The 22,282-nt window shown below is 44.5% G+C and overlaps 1 protein-coding gene across 1 annotated transcript in view; it reads right to left on the bottom strand.

Annotated features, from left to right (window-relative positions):
• FBXL17 (F-box and leucine rich repeat protein 17) overlaps positions 1-22,282 on the bottom strand; it is a 538,170-nt gene that overhangs the window by 510,115 nt on the left and 5,773 nt on the right. Inside the window, exons 2-3 of the mRNA XM_056139026.1 lie at positions 9,901-10,023; positions 5,736-5,993 (exon numbers count right to left, since the gene is read on the bottom strand). Coding sequence (XP_055995001.1) covers positions 5,736-5,993; positions 9,901-10,023 — 381 coding nt within the window. The remainder of the gene's footprint in view (positions 1-5,735; positions 5,994-9,900; positions 10,024-22,282) is intronic.

A 22,282-nucleotide genomic window follows, 5' to 3' on the forward strand; every position in this document is an offset into this window, starting at 1 on the left:
CTAACAGCACTATAGATGGAATGACAAATGCACAAGTCCTCTACCCAAATGGAGAAGGTGCTTTTGAAAGAGTACAGTCTACTGGCCTGGAAAAATGGAAAGAAAGATGACAGAGGCTCCGGAAACTCCAGGCTTAAAATCCACCTATACTCAAAATAGTCACAGATGTGGAACTCAATTCTTATTCATTATATAACCTAGTCAAGAAAACTAAATGGTCATTTCCAAAGATAGTGCACAGAATACAAAGTACAAAAAATGCTTTTTTTTTTGAAAGGTGATGCGTGTGCCATACCCAGCAGTGTTCGGGTTTACTCCTACCTTTGCACTCAGGGATCACTCCTGGCAGTGTTTGACGAAACATACTGGGTATACTGGGTACTAGGGAACCAAATCTAGATCTGCTGTGTGCCAGGCAATCACCTTGCCCACTGTTCTCTCTCTCACCCTGAGAAAACTATCTTTAATCAAACGATTATGGCAACTACAGATTTATTACCACCTTTACTTCATTCTATAATCTTTACTTTGGACTTCCATTTATATCTTAGAATAATGAGGTAGAGTTCATTTTAGGGGCCGGGTACTCAGTACTGAAGTTGGGTGGACACTCAGCATGATTCCCAGCACTGAACACTGAATCCCCACAGCAATGCCCAGCATGGTCCTCCTGTGTGTGTGTGTGTGTGTGTGTGGGGGGGGGGGGGGGGGGGGAGAAGGAGAGGTTAGAGAAGTGAGCAGGAAGGATGGAGAATCAATTCTGGGGTGGTCCTGGTGGCCCACCACAGGATCTGAGCAGCTTCATGCCTTAAACTGAACTGGCTTCAACTATACTGAGGCAAGTTCCTTCTATCCCCATTTTTTTCTTTAGAATTTTTATCATAAATGAGTGTTGGATCTTATCAAGTGCTTTCTTACATCTACTAACACACTTGGTTTTGTTACTCTTTCCCTATACTGATATGGTATATTACATGGGTTGACTTGCATATGTTAAATCATATTAAATCATCCTTGCATCCCTGGGATAAATCCCACCTGACCACAGAGTAAGCAATGTGTTGTTGGGTTCAGTTTGCTAATATTTCTCTCAAGGCTCTTTCATCTATGCTTATCAGATGAAATAATTTTATTTCGCAAATAAATTTTAGCCTATAATTTTCTTTTTTGGTGATGCAGGTTTGCTTTGGGCCTCACAGAAACTGTTCAGGAGGATCCCTATGTTTTCAATTTCCTGGAAGTTCCTGAGAAGGAAAGGAAGTAGATTTTATCTGAAGGTTTGGAACGCACTAATAAATTCATTTGGGCCTGGGTTTTTTTCTATTGTGGAAAAATTTCAGTACCATTTCAATATCCCTGTTACTGCTCTGTTCACATATTCTGCTTCCTCCTGGCTCAGTTTTGGTGGTTATAGGATTCCAAAAAGTTGCCAATTTCTTTCAGGTTCTCCAAATCCACAGCATAAAGTTATTCAGAGAAATCTCCGAAAAAGCCTTTGGATTTCTATGGTGTCTGTTAAAAGGTCTCTCCTTTTACTTATGATCTGGATTTTCAGAGTTTTCTCTTTTCCTTTGTGAGTTTAGCCAATGTTTTGAAGATTTCGCTTATTCTTGAAAAAAAAAAGTTCTTGGTTTCACTGATCTTTTATATTCTGTTTTTGGGTTTCTATCTCCTTGATTTTCACTCTTAAGTTTTACTACTTTCCTTCTTTGGGGAATATTTTGGGCTCCCTCTATTGGTCTTTTTTATACTGACTTAAGCTAAGCAATAAGTTTTTATTTGGGCCTTGTTTCTTAATGAATATTTTTTTAATTTTATTTTACTTTTATAAAGTTGTTCATATAGTTCATTGCAGATAATATTCAAACACCAATACCACCACCGTGCATCTCTCCATCACCATAAGAGAAAAGTGTGTGAAGATTGTTGTATTTCATCCCGGAGCCACTTAAGCCCTTCTATAAGAGATTACAAGCATGTATGTTAAACCCAAACAAATGTGTGCTACTTTTGGTACATCAGTGGGCTAGAGTATGAGAGGCCGCGAGGCCGCATTTGCAGCAGCATGTTCCAGGACGTTCTGTGTCACTCCCTTCTGGGAGCTTCATTTCACAGTCTCTGGATCTTGGCCATTGATGAGATTACATGGCGCTGGAGGCAGTTTGTGGGTGTGACGGTCAAGGTACTGGGAAACTGGGGAGCTGGGGGAGGAGGTCCAGTCCCATTCTGAACAGGCTTGGAGATCTCAGTTATGGGTCCCGCATACCTGGGTTTTTCTGCAGGTTCCCCCATACGTAAAGCTCCTCTGAGCCTATGGAGAGTGGCCTTGAGCATGGCTGTGTGGATGGGTTCTAGAGGGTTTTGGCTGCAGGGAAACTCAACCCGGCCCCTACTCCGAGTTGCCCGGTGAAGACAGTCTGGCACGGAGTCAGGACATTCCATCCTCCTGATGAATATTTATATTGCTATGAGATTCCCTCTTACAAAATCTTTTGCTGTCTCATATATGTTCTGATAACTCATGACTTCATTTTCATTTGTTTCCTGCAATTTAAAAATTTTTTCTTTGGTTTTCTCTTTGCTGTTGACCAAGTTGTTTGGTTGTTTAAGATTTTCCCCACTTTCTGTGTTTGTGATTAATTTCAACATTTAAAGCACTGTGGTCTGAGAAAACAGTTTGGTGTGACTACTATCTTCTTGACCATGTGGAGACAAATCTTTTATCATGGAAAGTGTTCCATGGAATGGAGAAGAACATGTACTTTTTGGGATGGAGATTGAGTCCTTCATATGTCTATTAAGTCCAACTCTCATTTCTTCCTTTAAGGTCAATGTTTCCATATTGATTTTTTGCCTAGATATCAATCTAGCAGTGAGAAGTATTAAAAATCTCCTACTACTATTGTGTTGTTTCAATATCAGACCTTTCCTCAGGTCTGATAGTACAGCTGCTTTACAAACAACCAAGACTTTGTGGTACTGGACTAAAGGAAGATTATCAGACAAACTGAATAGAATTAAGAGTCCAGGGAATAGCTCTGATATATGTAGATAATAAATTTTCAATGAAAAAACAAGTTGTGTGATGTGGAGGAAGAAAAGTGTACTTCAATAAATGGTACTGGGAAAATGGTTAGCCATGGGGGTATTGTGCCACCAGCAGGTTAATCTGTACCTGTGAGGCGAGTGCATCAGCAGACTGATGGCGCCTTTAGACTTCCTGATACCCCAAAATTGCTGCTGTGCCTTTGGCCAGTCCCCAAAAACTTTGGGCAAAGTTCACCAAGAAAGTAAACGGCCAAAAGTTAGGTATGTGGGAGACACACCCACAAACCACCTCCAGCTCAGCTATATAATTGGAGGCATGGTCTGATTGAACTGCTTAATGGCCACAATCCCAGAGACTCAGAAACAAATCTCAAAACCCAGCGGCTTTTGGCAGAAATGCGTCCGGTCCCTGCAGTAGGTTACCGGTGCTGTGCCAACCAAGGTGGGAATAGGTTTCATGCCTTGGCCTGTTCCCCTTGGCGGCCCAGTGGCCGCCATCCTTCAGAGGCCACTGGACAGTCAGGTTTGGGCCCCCCAGTGAGGAGACACGCAGGGCCTCACAGGATGGGGGTGGAGCCGGACCTGTCCTCCCCACCCCAACAAGACCCCAAGTCATTACCCACAAACGGCCTCTCTGGCTCCTGATCAAGCTGTTTAATGGCCATGATCCCAGAGACTCAGAAACAAATCTCAAAACCCAGCGGCTTTTGGCAGAAATGCGTCCGGAACCTGCAGTAGGTTACTGTCGCCGGGTCACCCCAGGGGCGAAAGGGTGTTGTCCCTCCACCTGCTCCCTCTTGGCGGCTCGGTGGCCGTCATCCTCCAGAGGCCATTGGACAGTCAGATCTGGGCCCGTAGTGACGAAACTTGTTGGGCTTCACAGGATGGGGGTGGAGCCAGTCCTGGTCTCCCTGTCTTAACGAGACCCCAAGTCTTTGCCCCGAACGGCCTCTCTGGCTCCTGATCAAGCTGCTCAATGGCCATGATCCCAGAGACTCAGGAGAAAATCTCAAAACCCAGTGGCTTTTGGCAAAAATCCCTCCAGTTTTAAGTGTTAAAATTTCAGAATTTCAAAATCACATGGCCTTACTGCAGCCACACTACATCATATGTTATTCATAACCAGCAATAGAACACAAATTGTCTACTGTTGCCTTTTCAGCAGATCTGAGTGTTGGGGTAAAATCTCAAATAATAATGGTGGGTCTGGTGTCGAAATATTCAATGTGATCAAAGTAGAGAGAGAGTAATGTGGAAATCATCTGCCCCACAGGTAGGGGGAGGGTGTGGGATGGCGGTACACTGGGGTTTTTGGTGGAGAATGGGCACTGATGAAGGTACGGGTGTTTCATTGTATGACCGAGACTTAGACCCGAAAGCTTTGTAACTGCTCTCACGGTGATTCGATAAATAAAATTATAAAAAATGAAAAAAAAAAGTAAGGTGGAGTTCATGCACAATTCAATCAGCTAATCAGTGGCTGAATAAATAGCAGTACTCCTACATAATAAAAAAAGAAAAAGAAAATGGTTAGCCACAAGCAAAAAAAATTAATAAACTCAGGGCCCTTATCTCATACCATACGAAACAGTTAACTCAAAATGGATTCAAGACCTCAATAGTAGACCTGAATCCATAAAATACATTGTGGAAAAAACATAGGAACTCTGTCACATGGATTCTAAAGGCATCTTCAATGACTCAATGCACTGGAAAAGGAAACAAAAGCAAAAATAAATAAATGGGATTCCATCCAGTTAAGAAAGAAGCTTCTCCACTACAAAAGAAATGATGACTAGACTAAAAGATACCCTACAGACTGGAGGGAAATGTTTGCTCATCACACATATGACAAAGAATTAATAGTAAAAAATAAAAGGGGAGTGTGGGGGAGAGCACTACAGATACTCCCTCAGAGAAGATATACAATAAGATAGAGACAGTCAGATAAGAAGCCCACTTCATCACTCATCAGGAAAATGGAAAGCAAACAAGTCACCAACTCATTCCAGGAAGAACAGCGTGCATCAAAAGTGGGAACAACCAATACTGGCGGGGCAAAGAGGCAAAAGGACCCTCATCCTCTTCCACTGCTGGTGGGAAAATCGTCTCGTTTAGCCTCCACGGAAAATATACAGAGACCTCTCAAAAACATGGTCAAGCAACTCCACTTCATAAAATCTATCCCAAGGGCCCAAAAACATTATTTCGAAAAGACAATTGGACGCCCTTGTTCACTGTTCAGAGCTATTCACAGCAGCCAAGACATAGAAACAATCCAAGGGCCAGAGAACAGATGAGTGGACACAGAAAACGTGCTGTGCATATATATCAGAATATTACTCAACTATAAGGAAGGGTGAATTCATGCAATTTTCTGCTACATCCATTAATGACTTTCTGTCATTTCTACATCCATAAAATGACTTTCTCTATTCTTTAAGCATTTCTAATATGACGTCTGTCAGGGTGCTGCAACAGGCTAGAGGCAGGGCAGATGTCTGGTGCTGAGCACCAGTACCCGAGCCCCGCCAGGAACAATCCCTGAACACAGAGCCAGAGCAAATGCTGAGGGCCGCCACAGGGTATGGCACCCCCCAAAAAATTAAATTAAAAAATAAAAGTGTTGCTTCAAGAAAACCCTGGGTTAATGAGAGTAAAATCACTTTCTAAGTGGAGAATCGTACCTGCTTGAGCCCCTCATCAGTCAGCTTGTCCTGGTTGCCCACATGGACCTTCTGCAGCAGGGGGCAGTGCGACGCCACGGCGATGATGGACGTGTCTGAGAGCTGCTTACACCGGTAGGCCGTGTACCGGAGCAGCCCGGGACACTTGAATGCCAGTACGCACACGCCACTGTCAGACATGCTGCGGCAATCAGAAATGTTGATTTCAATTATATTCTGACTTCTTGATGCAATTTTTTCCAATAGTTCATCAGTGACCTATGAGAGGAAAAAAAAATAAAGCAACATATTTAAACTTTTGCTAAACTATGGATTTACTTTCTATTCTTCCATTAACCTTTCCCCAGTAACAGAAATTAGACTATTGCACACATAGCTCACAGCACATATATATAACAGAATAAAAAGAAATATAAAGCATAGCAAGAATTCAGTGTATTAAGAAATATATTACTTTGACTCCAGACTCTGACATCCAGGGAGCAGAAGCAAAGAAAAGGACGATAAAATTCCTCCACAGGAGGTGTGAAGAGCTTCCAGGCTGGTGACAATCCAAGTGCTGGGAAAGCCCAAAAAGGATGGTGGGGACACTGGTGGCTGGAACTGCACACTGGTGAAGGGAAGTGTGTTGGAACACTGTATGACTGAAAACCAACACTATGTCTGAAAGATTTTGTAACTATGTATCTCACAATGATTCTATTAAAAATTAAAATGGGGGTGGGGGGTGAAGGTAGGGAAGCTCTTACCTTGTCTTTGGCATCTTTTTCATTTGGTGAGGCCGGAGTGCCATTCTTCATGAAACCAGTTTGTTTTATAAACATAAATATTTTCCCCTAAGTTCTGACAGTATTTCAAGCAAAGTAGAGAACCTATAAAGAGGACTGTAGGAACACCTAAAAACACAGTTGGTGGGTCCAAAGTATGGGGGCTTCTGGCCTTGTGACAGGCCTCTGACTGGGGCACAGAGTCTGGGAATGAGGCGTCAACTCATGAGGTCAGTTTCAGGCAGAAATGTACTGCTGGACATGTGTCATATATTTGTCACCAGAACAGAAAAATTCCATACCTTTGGTATCAGAAATAGTGTTAAAAACTGCCAAGCAAGAAGAGTACCTATTACTTAACATGAAAAATCTAAAAATATATCCTTATTGGAAACTTCCCTTAATTAAGCCCTAAAACAAAACAAAACTCACAAGAAACAAAACTGTACAGAACAGTCAATGTTTTATTCTCATTTGAGGCGAGGGGTCCCCACAGCTGGAGGAGCCGGTGCCGGGGACTGAACTGAGGCAGCTGCGTGCCCGGCGCTCAGAGCACTCCTCCCTCACCCCTCACTGTCCCTCTGACCCTAACAAAGAGCAGGAGATGAAGACACGTGTAACCCGTCACTACTTCTGTCTGAATGCTGCCTGACCTGTGATCCGCCCACACGAGAAACAGACCAGCCCAGAGGAAGGCGCCTGCGTCACCGACAGTGGCCTCAGGCCAACCCCAGCCGTGCTCTCTGGCCATGTGGGCAGCTGAGGAGCATCCCAGAGTGACCCTGGGCTCGGAGCCAGGAATAGGCCCTAAGCAAACTTTGGGCAAAAGTGGGGAAAGGAAAGAAAGGAATTATGCGATCATTTGGCTACCAATACTCCAGTGATATAAATGTCCACCTTGAATGACTGAGGAACTTTTCTCAGAGGACTCATCTATGGTGAAGTCACAGCTGGTGCTCCGACAGTGATGCCAGGCCGGGAGGGGGCTGCATGCACGAGGCGAGACCCTGGCCAGGGCCCTGTCAGTTCCGGAGCACCGCAGGCCAGCACATGCCAACCCAATACCAAAGCAACCCCGATGAGCACTACAGCCAAATTGTGCCACAAAAGGACTCTGACGCCCAGTGACCCGCGGGCAAGTCCCTGCAAGCCCAGCAGTGGCGTGTGCGATGACCACCAGCACGAAGGACCAAGAGCGGGAAGGAGCAGGAAACTGTCGGGGAAAATCTCACAGGGCTTCTGAATTTTTTTTTCTTCTGGTGCTCGGGCTGGAGTGAATAGCACAGCAGGTAGGGCGTTTGCCTTGCAAGCGGATGAGCCGGTCCGATTCTTCTGCCCCTCTCAGAGAGCCCGGCAAGCTACTGAGAGTATCCCACTCGCTCAGCAGAGCCTGATAAACTCCCCATGGCATATCCGATACGCCAAAAAAAGTAACAACAAGTCACACAATGGAGACGTTACTGGTGCCCGCTCGAGCAAATCGATGAACAACGGGAGGATAGTGCTACAGTGCTTCTGGTGTTCAGAAGTAACCGCTGGGCAGTGCTCAGTGTGTGAATGTTTTAAAATCTGCATCTATACACCCCCTACCCAAGAACCACATGGGGACACAAGGAGACTAGTATGGACACTTTTCAAGACCTCAGGAGAAACACAGAGGGGAGGCTGAGGTGGAGGGATGGAACATACATGAGGGAATGAAAACAGGCAAAGGAGAGAACTGTGCTCAGCGATGCTCGCCAGAAAAGCTGAGGCTAAAACTATCTTTGTTTATACAATTCCCTTCACAGTTAAAGGGAATCACTTTGTTATTTTACAGTAAGCAGCAAGCGCTAGAGCAAATGAATTACTCATTTTATTCTCTCACTCCACCAGGCACAACCGACTAAACACCATTTGTGCAGGAAAAAGAAACTCTGAAAGCGGGAAGATAAATTTCTAATTCTCTAACAGTTTTAACATCATAGCAACGACAGAGAAAGTCCAAAAGGAAGACCACACAAACGCTCAGGGACCTGCAGGGCTTCGTGTGTACCTACACGCGGGCCAGGCAGTCTGCAGCACTCAGGAAGCTCACAGCGGCGCAGACCGGCCATGCCCAAAACTGGCAAACAGCACACAGCAAAGGTTTTCATTTGTTTTTGAAACCAAAACATCTGGTGAATCTTTACTGGAACATCACTAGCAACAACAGATGGAAGGATTTGGAACAGGTCGAGTTCTCCAATAAAATCACATTCTTATCTGATGTGCTTTCAATGCCAAGTACTGACAATCAAATTTTTTAAATGAATCCAACAAGTCTAACAAAATGACTGCAGTAAGTACTCTCAACTCTGTTTCCAAAATTATTCCACAAAAAAAAAAAACATATTTGCAGCTGATCACGAATACACGATTCCCCAAAAGAAGTATTAAAATAGGTTATCTGGGCCAAAGCGATAGCAGAGTGGGTAAAGCACTTGCATTGCACACAGGAAACTTGGGTTCAGTCCCGGGAATCCAACATGGTGCCCCAAGCACTACAGGGAGTAATCCCTGAGCATTGCCCGGTATGGCCCAAAAACCAAGAAACGAATAAATAACACAAAATAGGGCTGGAGCAATAGCACAGCAGGTAAGGCATTTGCCTTGCATGCAGCCGACCCTGGTTCGCCCCTCTCGGAGAGCCTGGCAAGGTACTGAGAGTATCTTGCCCACAGGGCAAAGCCTGGCAAGCTCCCCGTGACATATTCGATATGCCAAAAACAGTAACAGCAAGTCTCACAGTTTGCTGTGAGACTTTACTGGTACCCGCTTGAGTGATGAACAATGGGAGGACGATGTTACAGTGTTACAGGTAAACTTAGTTAATTTTGTTTTCATTTCTTCATCTCTGAAGAAAACCTGTAAGAAGGCATATATGCACTATATTGCAATACATGAAGTAATGTGCCATGTTATTAGCAGGAATAATGATAGCATCAACCCATAAGATTGGCAGGTGGATCAAATAATATATTAATATGTATAAAGTTATAGAATAGTATAAAGTTATAGAATAATACATGACAAATCAGTACTACATAAATGTGTGCCATCACTTTCTACCATTTAAGCTAATATTCATAATGTGACCCCGCCAAACCAAAAACCTATTAATATCTTTAAATAATAAAAGAAATGACAGATAAATGGACAACAGGGAAATAAAAAGTAGCCAAAATGACACTAAAAATCACCTTTTACATCATTAGAAGCTAGTTTAACTTGATTCACCGAAAAACAAATAAAGCATATAAATATAAGTCAGATTCACTTTAAACTGTCTCGAAAACTACTACAGGATCAAAGAAGTGATGTGTGATGTGGGCTAAAAATATTTTCTAAAAGGCTGTTTCTTAGAACAGATTCCATACCTGCTGACGACTACTAAGATCCAGCTGCTTCCAGAACTGGAAATCTAAACAGAGATCCCGCCAGTATTTGCAAACCAACGATGCGGAAAGACAGCGCTCATCCAGGGACAAATTGGAAAAGATCTGTGAATTTAAAAAAAGGAGTTACATATGCTAACATTTTTAAAGCACAAAAGCAATGTTTCTATTAGTTTTTAAAAAGTAACTTTAAAAAAAAAAACCTTTTCTTATTGTCTGTGATTTTGCAGTACCATTAACGGTGGCTCCCTATGACCACCATTACATCAACACCACAGCCCTCGGCAGTGCGCTCCTCCACCCCGCCCAGGACCAATAGCCTCTCTCAACTCCCACCCCAGCCCACGCACACACTCATGTGGGGCATTCCTGGTGTTATGTCTAGCCCTTTGCGGCTACTTGCTGTGAATCTTTAAGTCCCAAATAGCAGAACAAGTAACTCTTAAGAACATTAAGCCAACTTGAGCACTAGTAGCTCCCTGCTGGGGGCTGCCCTAAAGACCCGGTTTATTAACACTGGCGTCGGAACAGGAGCTCAGCTGCCCTTCCTGGAAGAGTGGGGCTTATAACATGGTGAAAAAAGGTGTTAACAAAAACAGTGCCTATGACAGAAGCAGACTGGTGGGTGGGAAGAGCATGGGAGTGAGGGTAAGTGGACACTGATGAAGGGTTGAGTGTTAATACCATATGCCTGAAGCCTAAACATAAATAATTTTTTAATTTCTTGTGACTAAATTAAAAAAAATAGTAGGACTGAAACAGGGATATTAATGTTGAGTGTGTGTGTTCAGGGTGAGGTGCGTGGTGTGTGCCAAGATGAGAGGGCTGGAATGGCAGTATGCAAGGGGGCTGCTTGCCTGGAATGCAGCCCACCTGGGTTGTTTGCAAGCACCACCAGGAGTGATCCCTGAACTCAGAGCCAGGAGAAAGCCAGAGAACTGCAGATGCAGTCCCAAAACAAAGAAAGAACAGTGAAGGGCCTGTGAGTGCTACCAGGATAAAAGAAAAACACTGAAAGGGTGAATTCAATAGATGCCAACTTTTAGGACTTAAGAGTTATATGTAATTAAAAGCAATAATAAGCAGAGGCCGGAGAGCTAGCACAGCACGTAAGGTGCCAGCTGGGGCCAACCTGGGTTGTCCCCAGCATCCCATTTGGTGTCCGGGCCCAACAGAAGTGATCCCTGAATGCAGAGCCCTAAGCAGCGCTGGGTGTGACAAACATTAACAGTAATAATAATGAATAGAGTTTCAAGACTTGAAGAAGCAAGACGCCCGAGCTCGCCCCCATACGGCCAATCTCCTGTGCTTCCACAGCACCATTCCCAGTGGCAGGCACGCCAGCGGCCACTCGGAAACAGAGCCAGAAGATGCCTCAGAACAAAAACAACCCAAAACAATTACCCCTATGGTATTGTTTTCCAGAAATTCACAGCTTAGGACATTCTACAAACTACCTAATAATCAAGACTCCTAAAAAACTGTCAAGGTTTGGAGCCAGAGCAACGCTACAACAGGCAGGGTGCTTACTTGCACTCACTTGCCCAGAGTTCGATCCCAGGCAAGCCGTATGGTCCCCTGAGCACGGCCAAAGTGATCCCTGAGCACAGAGTCAGGAGTAAGCTCTGTGCACTGCTGGGTGTGGCCCCAAAATGAAACAAACAAAAATTCAAGGTTCTGGGTAGAAGGGGAATTGGAGAAAGGTAGTCAAGTTACCCGCCCAGCTGTGAGACGAGGCACATCATGCAGCACAATGGCCTCCATGATCACGAGTCCAGGGGACACCGGAAAATTGCTAAGGTAATAAATCCTCACTCTGGGGTCCTTGGGGGTTTTGGTTTTGAGGTTTTTTGTAATGTTGTTTTGGGGCCACAACCAGTGATGCTCAGGTATTATCCTGGCTCTGCACTCAGGGATCACTCCTGGCAGTACTGACGGGACCATATGGGATGTCACCAGTTTGGCTGTGTGCAAGGCTAGCACCCTTTCCACTGTACTATCACTCCAGCCCCCAAGCCTGAGTTCTTCACAAAAAGCAATGTCTTCTTTTTTCTTTTATCTCTATCAAAAGATGGTTAGCCAAACCTATTACAGTGATCATTTTGTAATACATAAATCAAACCATGCTATATACCTTAAACTTACACAGTGAAACGACAATTCTCAAGCTGGAAAATATATCCCAGGTTGTGAGGGTGAGGGATGAAGCTCGGAGGTGGAACTCACTGCACGTGAGGCCACGGACTGGGCTCTGACTCCAGAAAAGAGAGAAGTTCCAGGGCACTGAGATGATCACAGGTAACAGAAAAGGAGAGAGACACAGACTAATGGAACCCTGAGTAAGAGAAAGGAAGAGATAGCAACGCTGGAACACAGACTCTGGATGGCAGGAGAAGACTCTTGGAGCAGGGAGAGATGGAGTGCACAGACTCGGTAATATCTGTGCAAGCTTTCTCTCTAAAATTATCCCAACATGAACAACTTATTTTTAAAAAAGTTTTAAAAGTTAAACTTAAGATTATTGGAACCCATATAAGTTTTGTTTTAATTAAGAGAAACATCAATAAATATGTCAACCATCTTGAGATCCTGAATTGAATCACATAATAAATTTCTGAAACTATTAGATAATGGCTTTATTTACTGTGTCTCCTCTTTACTTCTCACTGAACCCTTGGAAGAGAAACTACTATATAGTTCCTCCGCTACCATACAGTTCCTCGACTATTACAATATATAATAGTCTTATCTGTGAACATACAGATAAGTGGTGATGTTTCAAATGATTTTTCTTCTTAAAATTTTTGGTTATATAGTTGCTATAGTCATGTGTTGGTTATATTTTTAAACTTACTCTTTTTAAACACATGAAACACTGAGAAAGAGCGTTCAACTATCTAAATCATACACAAATTTGAGGAAAGAGAAAACAAGAGAGGCAGAATCTTGAAGGAGGAATATATACAGGCAGGGCATTCATTACACCATTTCTATATTTGGAAATTTCCACAATACAGAAATGAAAGCTTTAGAACATATACTCCAACACAAAATCATCCTGTTTTGATTCGTGGCTCTACCATCTATTCTAATATTCATGTAACCTTAAGCATGTTAACCAATTTTTACACTTTAATGTCCTTCTCTTTAAAATGATGATACCCTTGTTAACTGATCAGACTATTCTGAGAACAAAAGGCATAAACAATTTTTAGTGTCTCCAACGGAGTAAGCAGAACATAAAGCGTTCCTACCATAAAATGGTCTATGGTTATTCCCCCTCTGTGCAGTTAAAGGTGGTAGACATCTACACTAGAATGTTTTACTATTTTGTAATCTTAAGCTTATGGGGGAAACTGCCCTATCTTTACAGCTACAGTTCTCTTGCAAGGTCCAGTGAGAAGTGAAGAGACACAAAGACTAGCAAAGACAACCAGCCAACACTGCCTTGGAGCAGCTGAACTCTAGAAATATAAGAACAGACTGAGGGTCAGCGACAGGACAGCAGGCAGGACACCAGCCGCGCATGGGGCTGAGCCAGGAGTCGCTCCCCACCATCCCATTCGCTCCCTGTGCACAGCCAGGTGTAAGGCCTAAGTATCACAGGGTGGAACCCAAAAACTGTCACTGTCACTGTCCTCCCATTGTTTATCGATTTGCTCAAGCGGGCCCAGTAACGTCTCCACCGTGAGACTTATTTTACTGTGTTTAGCATATCGAATACGTCACGGGTAGCTTGCCAGGCTTTGCCGTGCTACTCTTGGTTGCTTGCCAGGCTCTCCAAGAGGGGCGGAGAAATCAAACTCTGGTTGGCCATGTTGGCCGCGTGCAAGGCAAACACCCTACCCATTGTGCTATGGCTCCAAGGAAGGTAAGTAACAGACTGACTGAAGAGCTCAGTCACACCCCAAAGAACAGCCAATAATGAACCATGTCTCCTTCCACTGCCTCTGTCCCCCACTGGGACATGAGGATGGCCCTAAGAGCAAGCTGGGAGGGGAGGGGAGGGGAAAGAGAGTAGGGAGAGAAGGGGAGGGGAAGAGAAAGGGAATGAAGAGAAGGGGAGAGAAAGAGAGAGCATAATACAGAACAACAGGCCAAGAGCTAAAAAACTGTACAAAGAACCAAAGAAAACCATGAGAGGAGCCAAAGAGACACACAAAGCACTGGACTTGCATCTACATAGCCGACCCAGCTCAATCCCCGGCACTTCAGATACGTTTCCTGAACACCACCAAGAGTGACACCTGAACACAGAGGCAGAACTAAGAACTGGGCACAGCTGATTATGGCCCCAAACAAATCAAAATATTTTTGGAAAAAAATTTTAGCATCATAAGTATCTGAGGACGCGGCTTCTCAGGGGGCAGAGGGGGGCTTCTGGGGGGGGGGGTATTACTCCGCATGTGCTTTCCCGGCCGAACGCCCTGGCCTGCTCTCTGCCCCAAGCAAGCGTCGCCGGTGGCACCTTGCAACTATGTCCCCTGTGCCCGGGAGGCTCCGACCTGCCACTATCTGCGCTTCTGGGAGGATGTGCATTTTCATCTACCCCCACCCCCGCCCCGGTCCCCCGCCACACACACACACACACACACACACACACACACACACACAAAGGGCTGGAGTGATAGCACAGAGGTAAGACGTTTGCCTTGCGCACAGCCAGGCCAGCCAACCCTGGTTCAATTCCTCTGCCCCTCTCGGAGAGTAAGCTACCGAAGAGTATCTTGCCTGCATGCCAAAGATTGGCAAGCTACCCATGACATATTTGATATGCCAAACATAGTAACAAGTCTCATGATGGAGATGTTAGTGGGCCCGCTCGAGCAGCAACGGGAGGAAAGTGACAGTGAAAAAAAAAAGTGTATATACGGAAAAGATAAAATAGAATAATATCTAGAGTTGATCTATACAATAATTGAAATAGAAACTCACTGCAGAAACTCAGAAGGAATCAGGCCAGAGAGGGTACAGCAGGTAAGGTGTTTGCCCTGCATGCTACCAACCCAGGTTCAAGCCCCAGCATCCCACCTGGCCCCTGCCTGAGTCCACCAGGAGTGATCCCTGACCACAGAGCCAAGAGAAAGACCTGAGCACACTGGGTGTGGCTCAAATAAACAAAAAAAAGAAGAAAGAAGTTCAATGAGTATAGAACAGATCAAAGTGTCCTATAAATGAGTCACTGGTGGCCTTTATGGAGTGAGAACACAACTCAAAAAACAGGGCTAGTAAGCATGTCTGCATGAAGAAACCTGGGGTTCACACCACATAACCCCTAAGCCAGGCACCACTGGGTGTGAGCCACTCTGAAAAAGAATGCCTCTCTAGACTGGCTCCTTAGTTATCTCTTAATTACAAGCTAAGACCTTTTACCCTTGAGAACCTACAGAGCACAGCAGTGAAAATATTCCATGTTCATGGATTGGAAGAATTAACATTGTAAAAATGACTCTCCAGGCGCCAGAGCGATGGGACAGTGGCTATGACACTTGCATTCCTGTGGCTATCCCAGATTTGATCCCATATAGAGTCACCCAAGCCTGCAGGGGTGGTGCTTGAGCACAGAGACAGGAGGAAAGAACAATTAATTCACTGACAAAGATGCTTGACAGAATTCAACAAATTGTGCTGAAAAAAATCGGCTAGATATATGCAAATAAAATAAGAAGAAAAAAAAGAAAATGGGCCCCTATTTTACACTCTACACAAACGCTAATTCAAAATTAGAGATACTAGACCTGAATCTATGAAAAAGGAAAAAGTTGACAGAATCAACTTGACACACCAAGTTGATACATACAAAAGTTGATACTTCAAGGAAAAAAACTGGCAGAACTCCCATAACAGTCTTCAAAAACGACTTATTACTAAACTCAAGTGGCAAAGGAAACAGAAGAAAAATAAATGACTAACATCTCACTAAAAAGAACCTTACTATGAAAGAAGAAAGCACCCTACTGAATGGAAGGACATACTCATACACCATATATCTGGTAAAGGGCTAATATCCAAGACGCATAAAGTATGTGGGGATCTAACTGGGGAGACAGGCAGGAGAGTTTATACAGGGAGTTTGCTGACCACGCCCAGGCCACACCCAACTAAGTTACCCTTAGGGTCCCCCATGGACTTCCACGGTTACTCCTGAGCACTGCTGAGTGTGGCTCCAAACTACTCCCAAAACTGGTGCAGAGGTAGGGAGTTGAACAGTCACTTCCTCAAAGAACATGCAGGTGTACAAAAACATCATCACTATCAGGGAAACGCAAATCAAAATAGCGCTATCAGCTCACACCGTGGAAAATGGCTATATCAAAAACCTCAGTACCGATGGGTACATGGTAAAAGGGTACCCCCATTCAAAACCTTGGGCCGTGCTCTGAGTCACTTCTACAGAAAATGGCATGGAGACTTACGAAAGGGAAAAAAAAATAAAAAATAAAAAACTGAACTACCAAATGACCCAACAACTGCACTCCTTGCCATCGACTGTAACATACAATCATTCATCTAAAAATGTAAGTGCTTGTCCATGCTCAATACTTGGGTCCACCATGCTGGAGACTGCCAGAGTCCCGTTGGATAACATTGGGTTGTCCTTGCACCTCCCACAGGGAGCTTAGTTAATTGAGCTACTCCAACAACAATGCCCCTGAGGCACACCGAATTCCATTAAGCACTAATAATCCTATATTGCTTTCTCTCTCCTTTATGTCACTTGCATGATTTGCCAATGTCCTTTTTGTACAGACACAGGAAGACAGTTCATGCTATGCTTTGTAACGTGGGAATTAACTGACTCCAAAATAATATTTACTCCTGGACATCCATATTTACTTGGCTTAAGCCTCAGTTACCCTTAGTTCCTAGCACTCCAAAAGGAGCACTCCAACAAAGGGACTGGATGGACCCAGGGCAAGCTGTAAGCTACCCTGGCATCGAAAGAGGACAAGTTAAACACCGTAAGTATAATAAATTAAGAGCACGGTCATGAAACAAACTCTGTCATGACCCAAAAAAGAAATAACTGAATAAGGACTCTGCTGGGGTTAGGAAAGACTAACCTGGCCTGAGGACTATGGTCTGGGATATATAGCGAGATGTCCCCATGTGGAGCCAAACTTTAAGCTTAACATATCTCTTACTGTGCTCATACAAAATGACTAGAAATATTATAAGAAGTAAATTTACTATAATTGTTTAAATGGATTACTAGCTGAGGAAAGGAGAAAGCAACACACCCTAAATGGAGTCCCACCCTTGAGCGGATCTCCCAGTAATCTAGAGTAATGAACCCTCAGATGAGATTTTGTCCTTGAGGTAATCCCCTAGAACTTCCCCTGAAGGAGTGGCTTTATCTCTGTTGTTATGACAATGTTCAACCCCACCTATGTGTACCCCACCCTTCATGGTTTCTATAAAACTATGCTGTAAGGGGAAAGAGGGAACTAGACTAGAAGAGGACTTTGAGGTATAGGAGGAGACTAGGATGATGGAACTATGATGACTGGGACTATGACCAAAACAAAGACTATATCTGTGTTGTAAGGGGAGAGATCAGAATACACTGAGGAGGAGAGAGAAATAAACTGACTACCAACAAGCCAGGGGCCCAGTCCCAGTTTCTCCGTTCCCTGGTCCTTTGTCCATCCATCACTGTGGTCAGGCCTGGGGAGGCAGCTCGAGTCCCACATGGTATGCCCTCACCACGCCTTTCTTGGGAAACTCACAGGGTACTGCTTTGCAGTGCTCATGGAGTCCTGAGGTACAAGTCTCTACACATGCAAGGCATGTACCCTTAACCACTGAACTATTGCCTCTGGTTTCCCAAGTAGATCACCCTACAATTCAACAGCTGTAGTTTCCAACTAGCACCTTACCCAGAAAGTATGTGCAAACATCTCAAGCCCACCGGAAGACTCTGGGATGGGGTCTGGTGGTAAGGCAGGAGCACACTCAAGGCTCCTGCCTGCAATGGTCCCTGCTTTCTGCCACACACACTTCACCTCTCACCTGCATGGAAGCGGTTTCACGGTACACCAAAATGAAATCTCATCTTCCTCATGTAGGATTCTCATTTCCAGTATCAGAGTTCCTAGACGGCCTTGCGGGCCTAACACCTCCAGCCAAGACTCACCCATAGGGGAATTTCTCCTGCTGGTTTCCCACCAACAACGCACTGCCAGCAACAATCATATGCTTTAGCTCACTGCCCCAAACTGACTCAGCCTCCCTAGCAGAATAGCTGATTCCAACCCTGATTCCTGCTGTAGCGAGGGGCGAGATGGCTCACACCAGTCAATGGCAGGTTCCCACTGCTCAGCCTGAGAGCAGGAGCGAGGAGCACACACAGCTTCACCCGTCTGCTTCTGGCCATCACCCAGCCCAGAGTTGGAACCTGTTCTTGTTGAGAGCTTCACCTAACTCTTCCCGGAGCAAGTAAAGTAGGACAGAAGTGCCAGGATGGTACATCAGATGGCAGATTTTAAAATGTCCCTTTCAGTTTGGGTATTCTAATACCTACCCTAGGAGGAGAGGGAAGGGACCGCTGCCATGTCAGAAGCAGCCCACGGGGATGGCACGTACTTAAGCATCTGGCCGGCAGCCAACAACCCCATCAGTAAGCTTGGACAGGAATTCTTGAGGCCAGCCTATGCCTATTAGAGCAGCACAGAGATTCGAGATCAGAAGGACTTAGCTAAACCAGGATTAGAAAGCCTCAGAAAGGACAAAATACTAAGTGTCTGTGATTTTACCTACTGTTGACATAATTTGTTACAAATAAAGGGGCTGGAGCCATACTACAGCAGGCAGGGTGCTTGCCTAGACACAGCCAACCCAGGTTCGATTTGTGGCATCCCACACGGCCCCCCGAGCCCACCAGGAGTGATTCCTGAGTGCAGAGCCAAGGATAACCCCTGAGTGCCACTGGGTGTGGCTGAAAATAAAACCAACCACCCCCCAAAAGAAATACGAACCTAATTTATGTTTAAATAGTCCTGCATTTTGTCATTGAGATGCTAAAATGTCCACAGCCTAGCTCCTCAGAAAATAACCATTCTCCTCATTTTCTTGCCTCATTTAATAAAGATCTGTACACACGTACAGGCTTCTGTGAGGCACTGGGACATGAGGTGATTGTTGGTTTTTAAAGAGTACATAGTGAAAGGCATTTCAAAATGTTCTCTGGATAATCCCAGATCCAAGAAAGAAGAGAGGCCAGGGGGGCTCACCACAGCCCACAGTCCCCTGCACCAGGGAGTGACCCTGAGGCTCTGCTGGTGTGGCAGACACCAGCCCAGCACAGGGTATGTACTCACACAGAGGAACAGGTGGAAAGATCCTAGGGTGAAAGGGAGAGACTCCAGAAAGAAGAATATCCCAAAGATCACTTGGAAAAAGGAAACTTTATCTATAAAGAACTGACCTAGAACATATTTGTTGAATGAACAAAACAAAGATTGAAAAAATGTCAAGGGAGGGAGGGGTGGTGCGGGGGAGGGGGTGGAGATGCAGACACCAAGAAAGGGGAAAAAAAGAAAAAACAGCTCCTATATCTCTTGCACCAAGGCCAGAAAAATCACTTTAACTCAAGCCTTTTATTTTTGTTTTGGGGCCATCTCCAGCAGCGTGCAGGGCTTCCAGCTGCCCCTGCGCCCTCTATCACTCCTGGCCGGGCTCACAAGACCACAGGAATGGCAGAGTTGAACCCAGCGGACAGCATGCAGGGCGAGTGCCCTACCCTACTGTACCAAGGCAGCGGCTTGCATGTGACTGACCTTGGATGAGCCCCAAGCACCAGTCAGGGCCAGTCCTGAGCACAGAGCAAGGAATAGCCCCTAACACCGCCAAGACAAAATGCAAAAATAAATAAATAAATAAATAAAGGAAAAAACACAAGAACAAAACAACCAAACTGAGGACCAAGAAAACCATGGTGCAGTGCTGCATACCCTGCAGGTACAAGCCCTCAGTTCACCCTTAGCAGCACAGAAAAGGGACAAATTAAGGGGGGGTGGGGGGGACGGGGAAGGGAAGGGGAAATCAAGCAAATCAGCACAGACATAGAGCAATGGCTCATTTCTAAATTTAAAAATCTTATCTGCTACAGATATCACTGTTAAAAAAAAAGTTAAATTTTATGAGTAAGAAGTTTATAAGAAGGCTATATCCAAATTATAGGAACATTCACAAAACTTAATCTGTTCGGTGATTTTACATGACTATTTCTGTGTGTCAGGATTTGTGCTAGGTATCATAAGCGAGAAGTATCAAAGATACAACTCAATATTCCTGACTACGTACTGTATGGTACCATTTGCATAAAATTTCTAGGAAAGCCAAAACTATAAAAGTGGATAACATATCAGTGATTGTCTGGGGCTAAGACTGGGAGCAAAAACTGCATTAGAAAAGGGCAAAAGGTTAAGTGATGAAGGTTTCTTTTTCTTTCTTTCTTTTTTTTTTGGTTGTTCTTGGCTTTTTGGGTCACACCCAGTGAAGCTAAGAGGTTACTTCTGGCTCTGCACTCTGGAATTTCTCCTGATGGTGCTCTGGCGACCATATGGGATGCTGGGGATCGAACCCAGGTTGGCCACATGCAAAGCAAATGCCCTCCCTCCCTGCTGTACTATCGCTCCGGCCCAGTCATGGAGGTATTTTTAAATGACAGATACTAACAGTATCTGCACACTTAAAATGGGCAAATTATATATGAATAAAGCTAAGTTTTTTTAGATCACAAAGTCTATTTCTATCATCATGCTCTGAATTTCTGAGAAGACACACATCAAACACATGTATTTTACTGCGACACTAAGTAATAGCCTAAAAATTCAACAGATAACCTCTCAAAACTCTTTTATTTCATCCAAGTTCAACTTTTCTAGTCTTTTCAATTCATCCCACGCACACCATGTCGTTCCTCTTCTTATTGCTCATATTGCCTGCAAATAGTGGAAAAGTAAAATCTGCTCATGTATTGATCATGGTCATGGTCACGGTGACGGCCCTCCCATTGTTCATCGATTTGCTCGAGCGGGCCCAGTAACGTCTCCATCGTGAGACTTGTTGTTACTGTGTTTGGCATATTGAATACGTCACAGGTAGCTTGCCAGGCTCTGCCGTGTGAGCGAGATACTCTCGGTAGCTTGCCGGGCTCTCTGAGATTGGAGGAGGAATCGAACCCTGCTCAGCCTTATGTATTGGATAAGAGGTATTTTAAAAAAAAAAACAAAGGCACCAACCTTGTTTCTGATCCTTTCCTAAGATTGCCATAGAGAAGTCATGGACTCTAAAGCATTTTGTCTATCACTTACGATCATTTGATATACTTAATTAAAATGTAAAATGTAGTGATGGCTCCAGTGCCGTCGCTGATCCTGGCACACATAATCAACGCACACAAGCAGATGCAGGCCTAGAGGTCCCCACACATGCCACATGTGGGTGGCCTGTCTCCCCAGCACCACAGACCCTCGCACTGAGCCACCTGGCAGGTGGGCCAAGAATCACAAGGGGTCCTGGGGGGTCTCCTGAGCTCGACCTGGGAAGCCAACCCAGAACACAAACTAATAAACCCCAAAGAATTACCATGTAATTATCCGACAACACTAGTCCAATTATGAATTTAACAGAGCAGAATTCGAGTAGAAATCACAAGAATCAAGGATTTGGGAAGGGGCACCATACAGTTCTTTGCATTCTGGCACAGATCCGTTACTAGGAGCAACTGCTTTTTTGTTGTTGTTGCTGTTGTTCACTGTGATTTATTACACTCAGTATTCCAGCACCAACCCCACCACCATTACACCTTCTGACCACCATTATTTCGGATTTCCCCACCACCACTACCACCACCCAAGTCTGACCCAAAGGCAGATGCTAAAAAAACGTATTTTGTATTGCTTGTTATGAATAATCAACTAAAAATGATCCATAAAAGGTTTCCTTAGAGGAAACCTGTGTGAAGATTGTTGTATCTCACCCTGGAGCCATTAAGCCCCTGTATAAGAGACAACGAACATGCTGTGACGGTTGAGCCTTGTGTGCTAATTTATGGGCTGCCTTCTACCTTGCACCCATCAAATGTGGTGCGCTACTCTTCGTAGGCCAATGGCAGAGAGCGGCTGTCTGAGCACTTTCTTGTACCCAGGCATTTAGCTCGTTCTTTCCTTTTGTGTTTCCTTTCTGGAAACACCAAGACATACTGACCCCTAATGCAGAAAACAGCATTTAGGACATGGATATTACGTATCTTCATTGATACTTGGTACTGCTGCCCCAAGTTCCTCTCTTCAGGGCTAGAGAATAAACATACGTATGCATGTATGTTGGTGTGTGTGCCCTTTAAACAATCTCAACA

The sequence above is a fragment of the Sorex fumeus genome, unplaced genomic scaffold (assembly GCF_029834395.1).
Source record: "Sorex fumeus unplaced genomic scaffold, SorFum_2.1 ptg000131l, whole genome shotgun sequence".
Lineage (NCBI taxonomy): Eukaryota > Metazoa > Chordata > Mammalia > Eulipotyphla > Soricidae > Sorex > Sorex fumeus.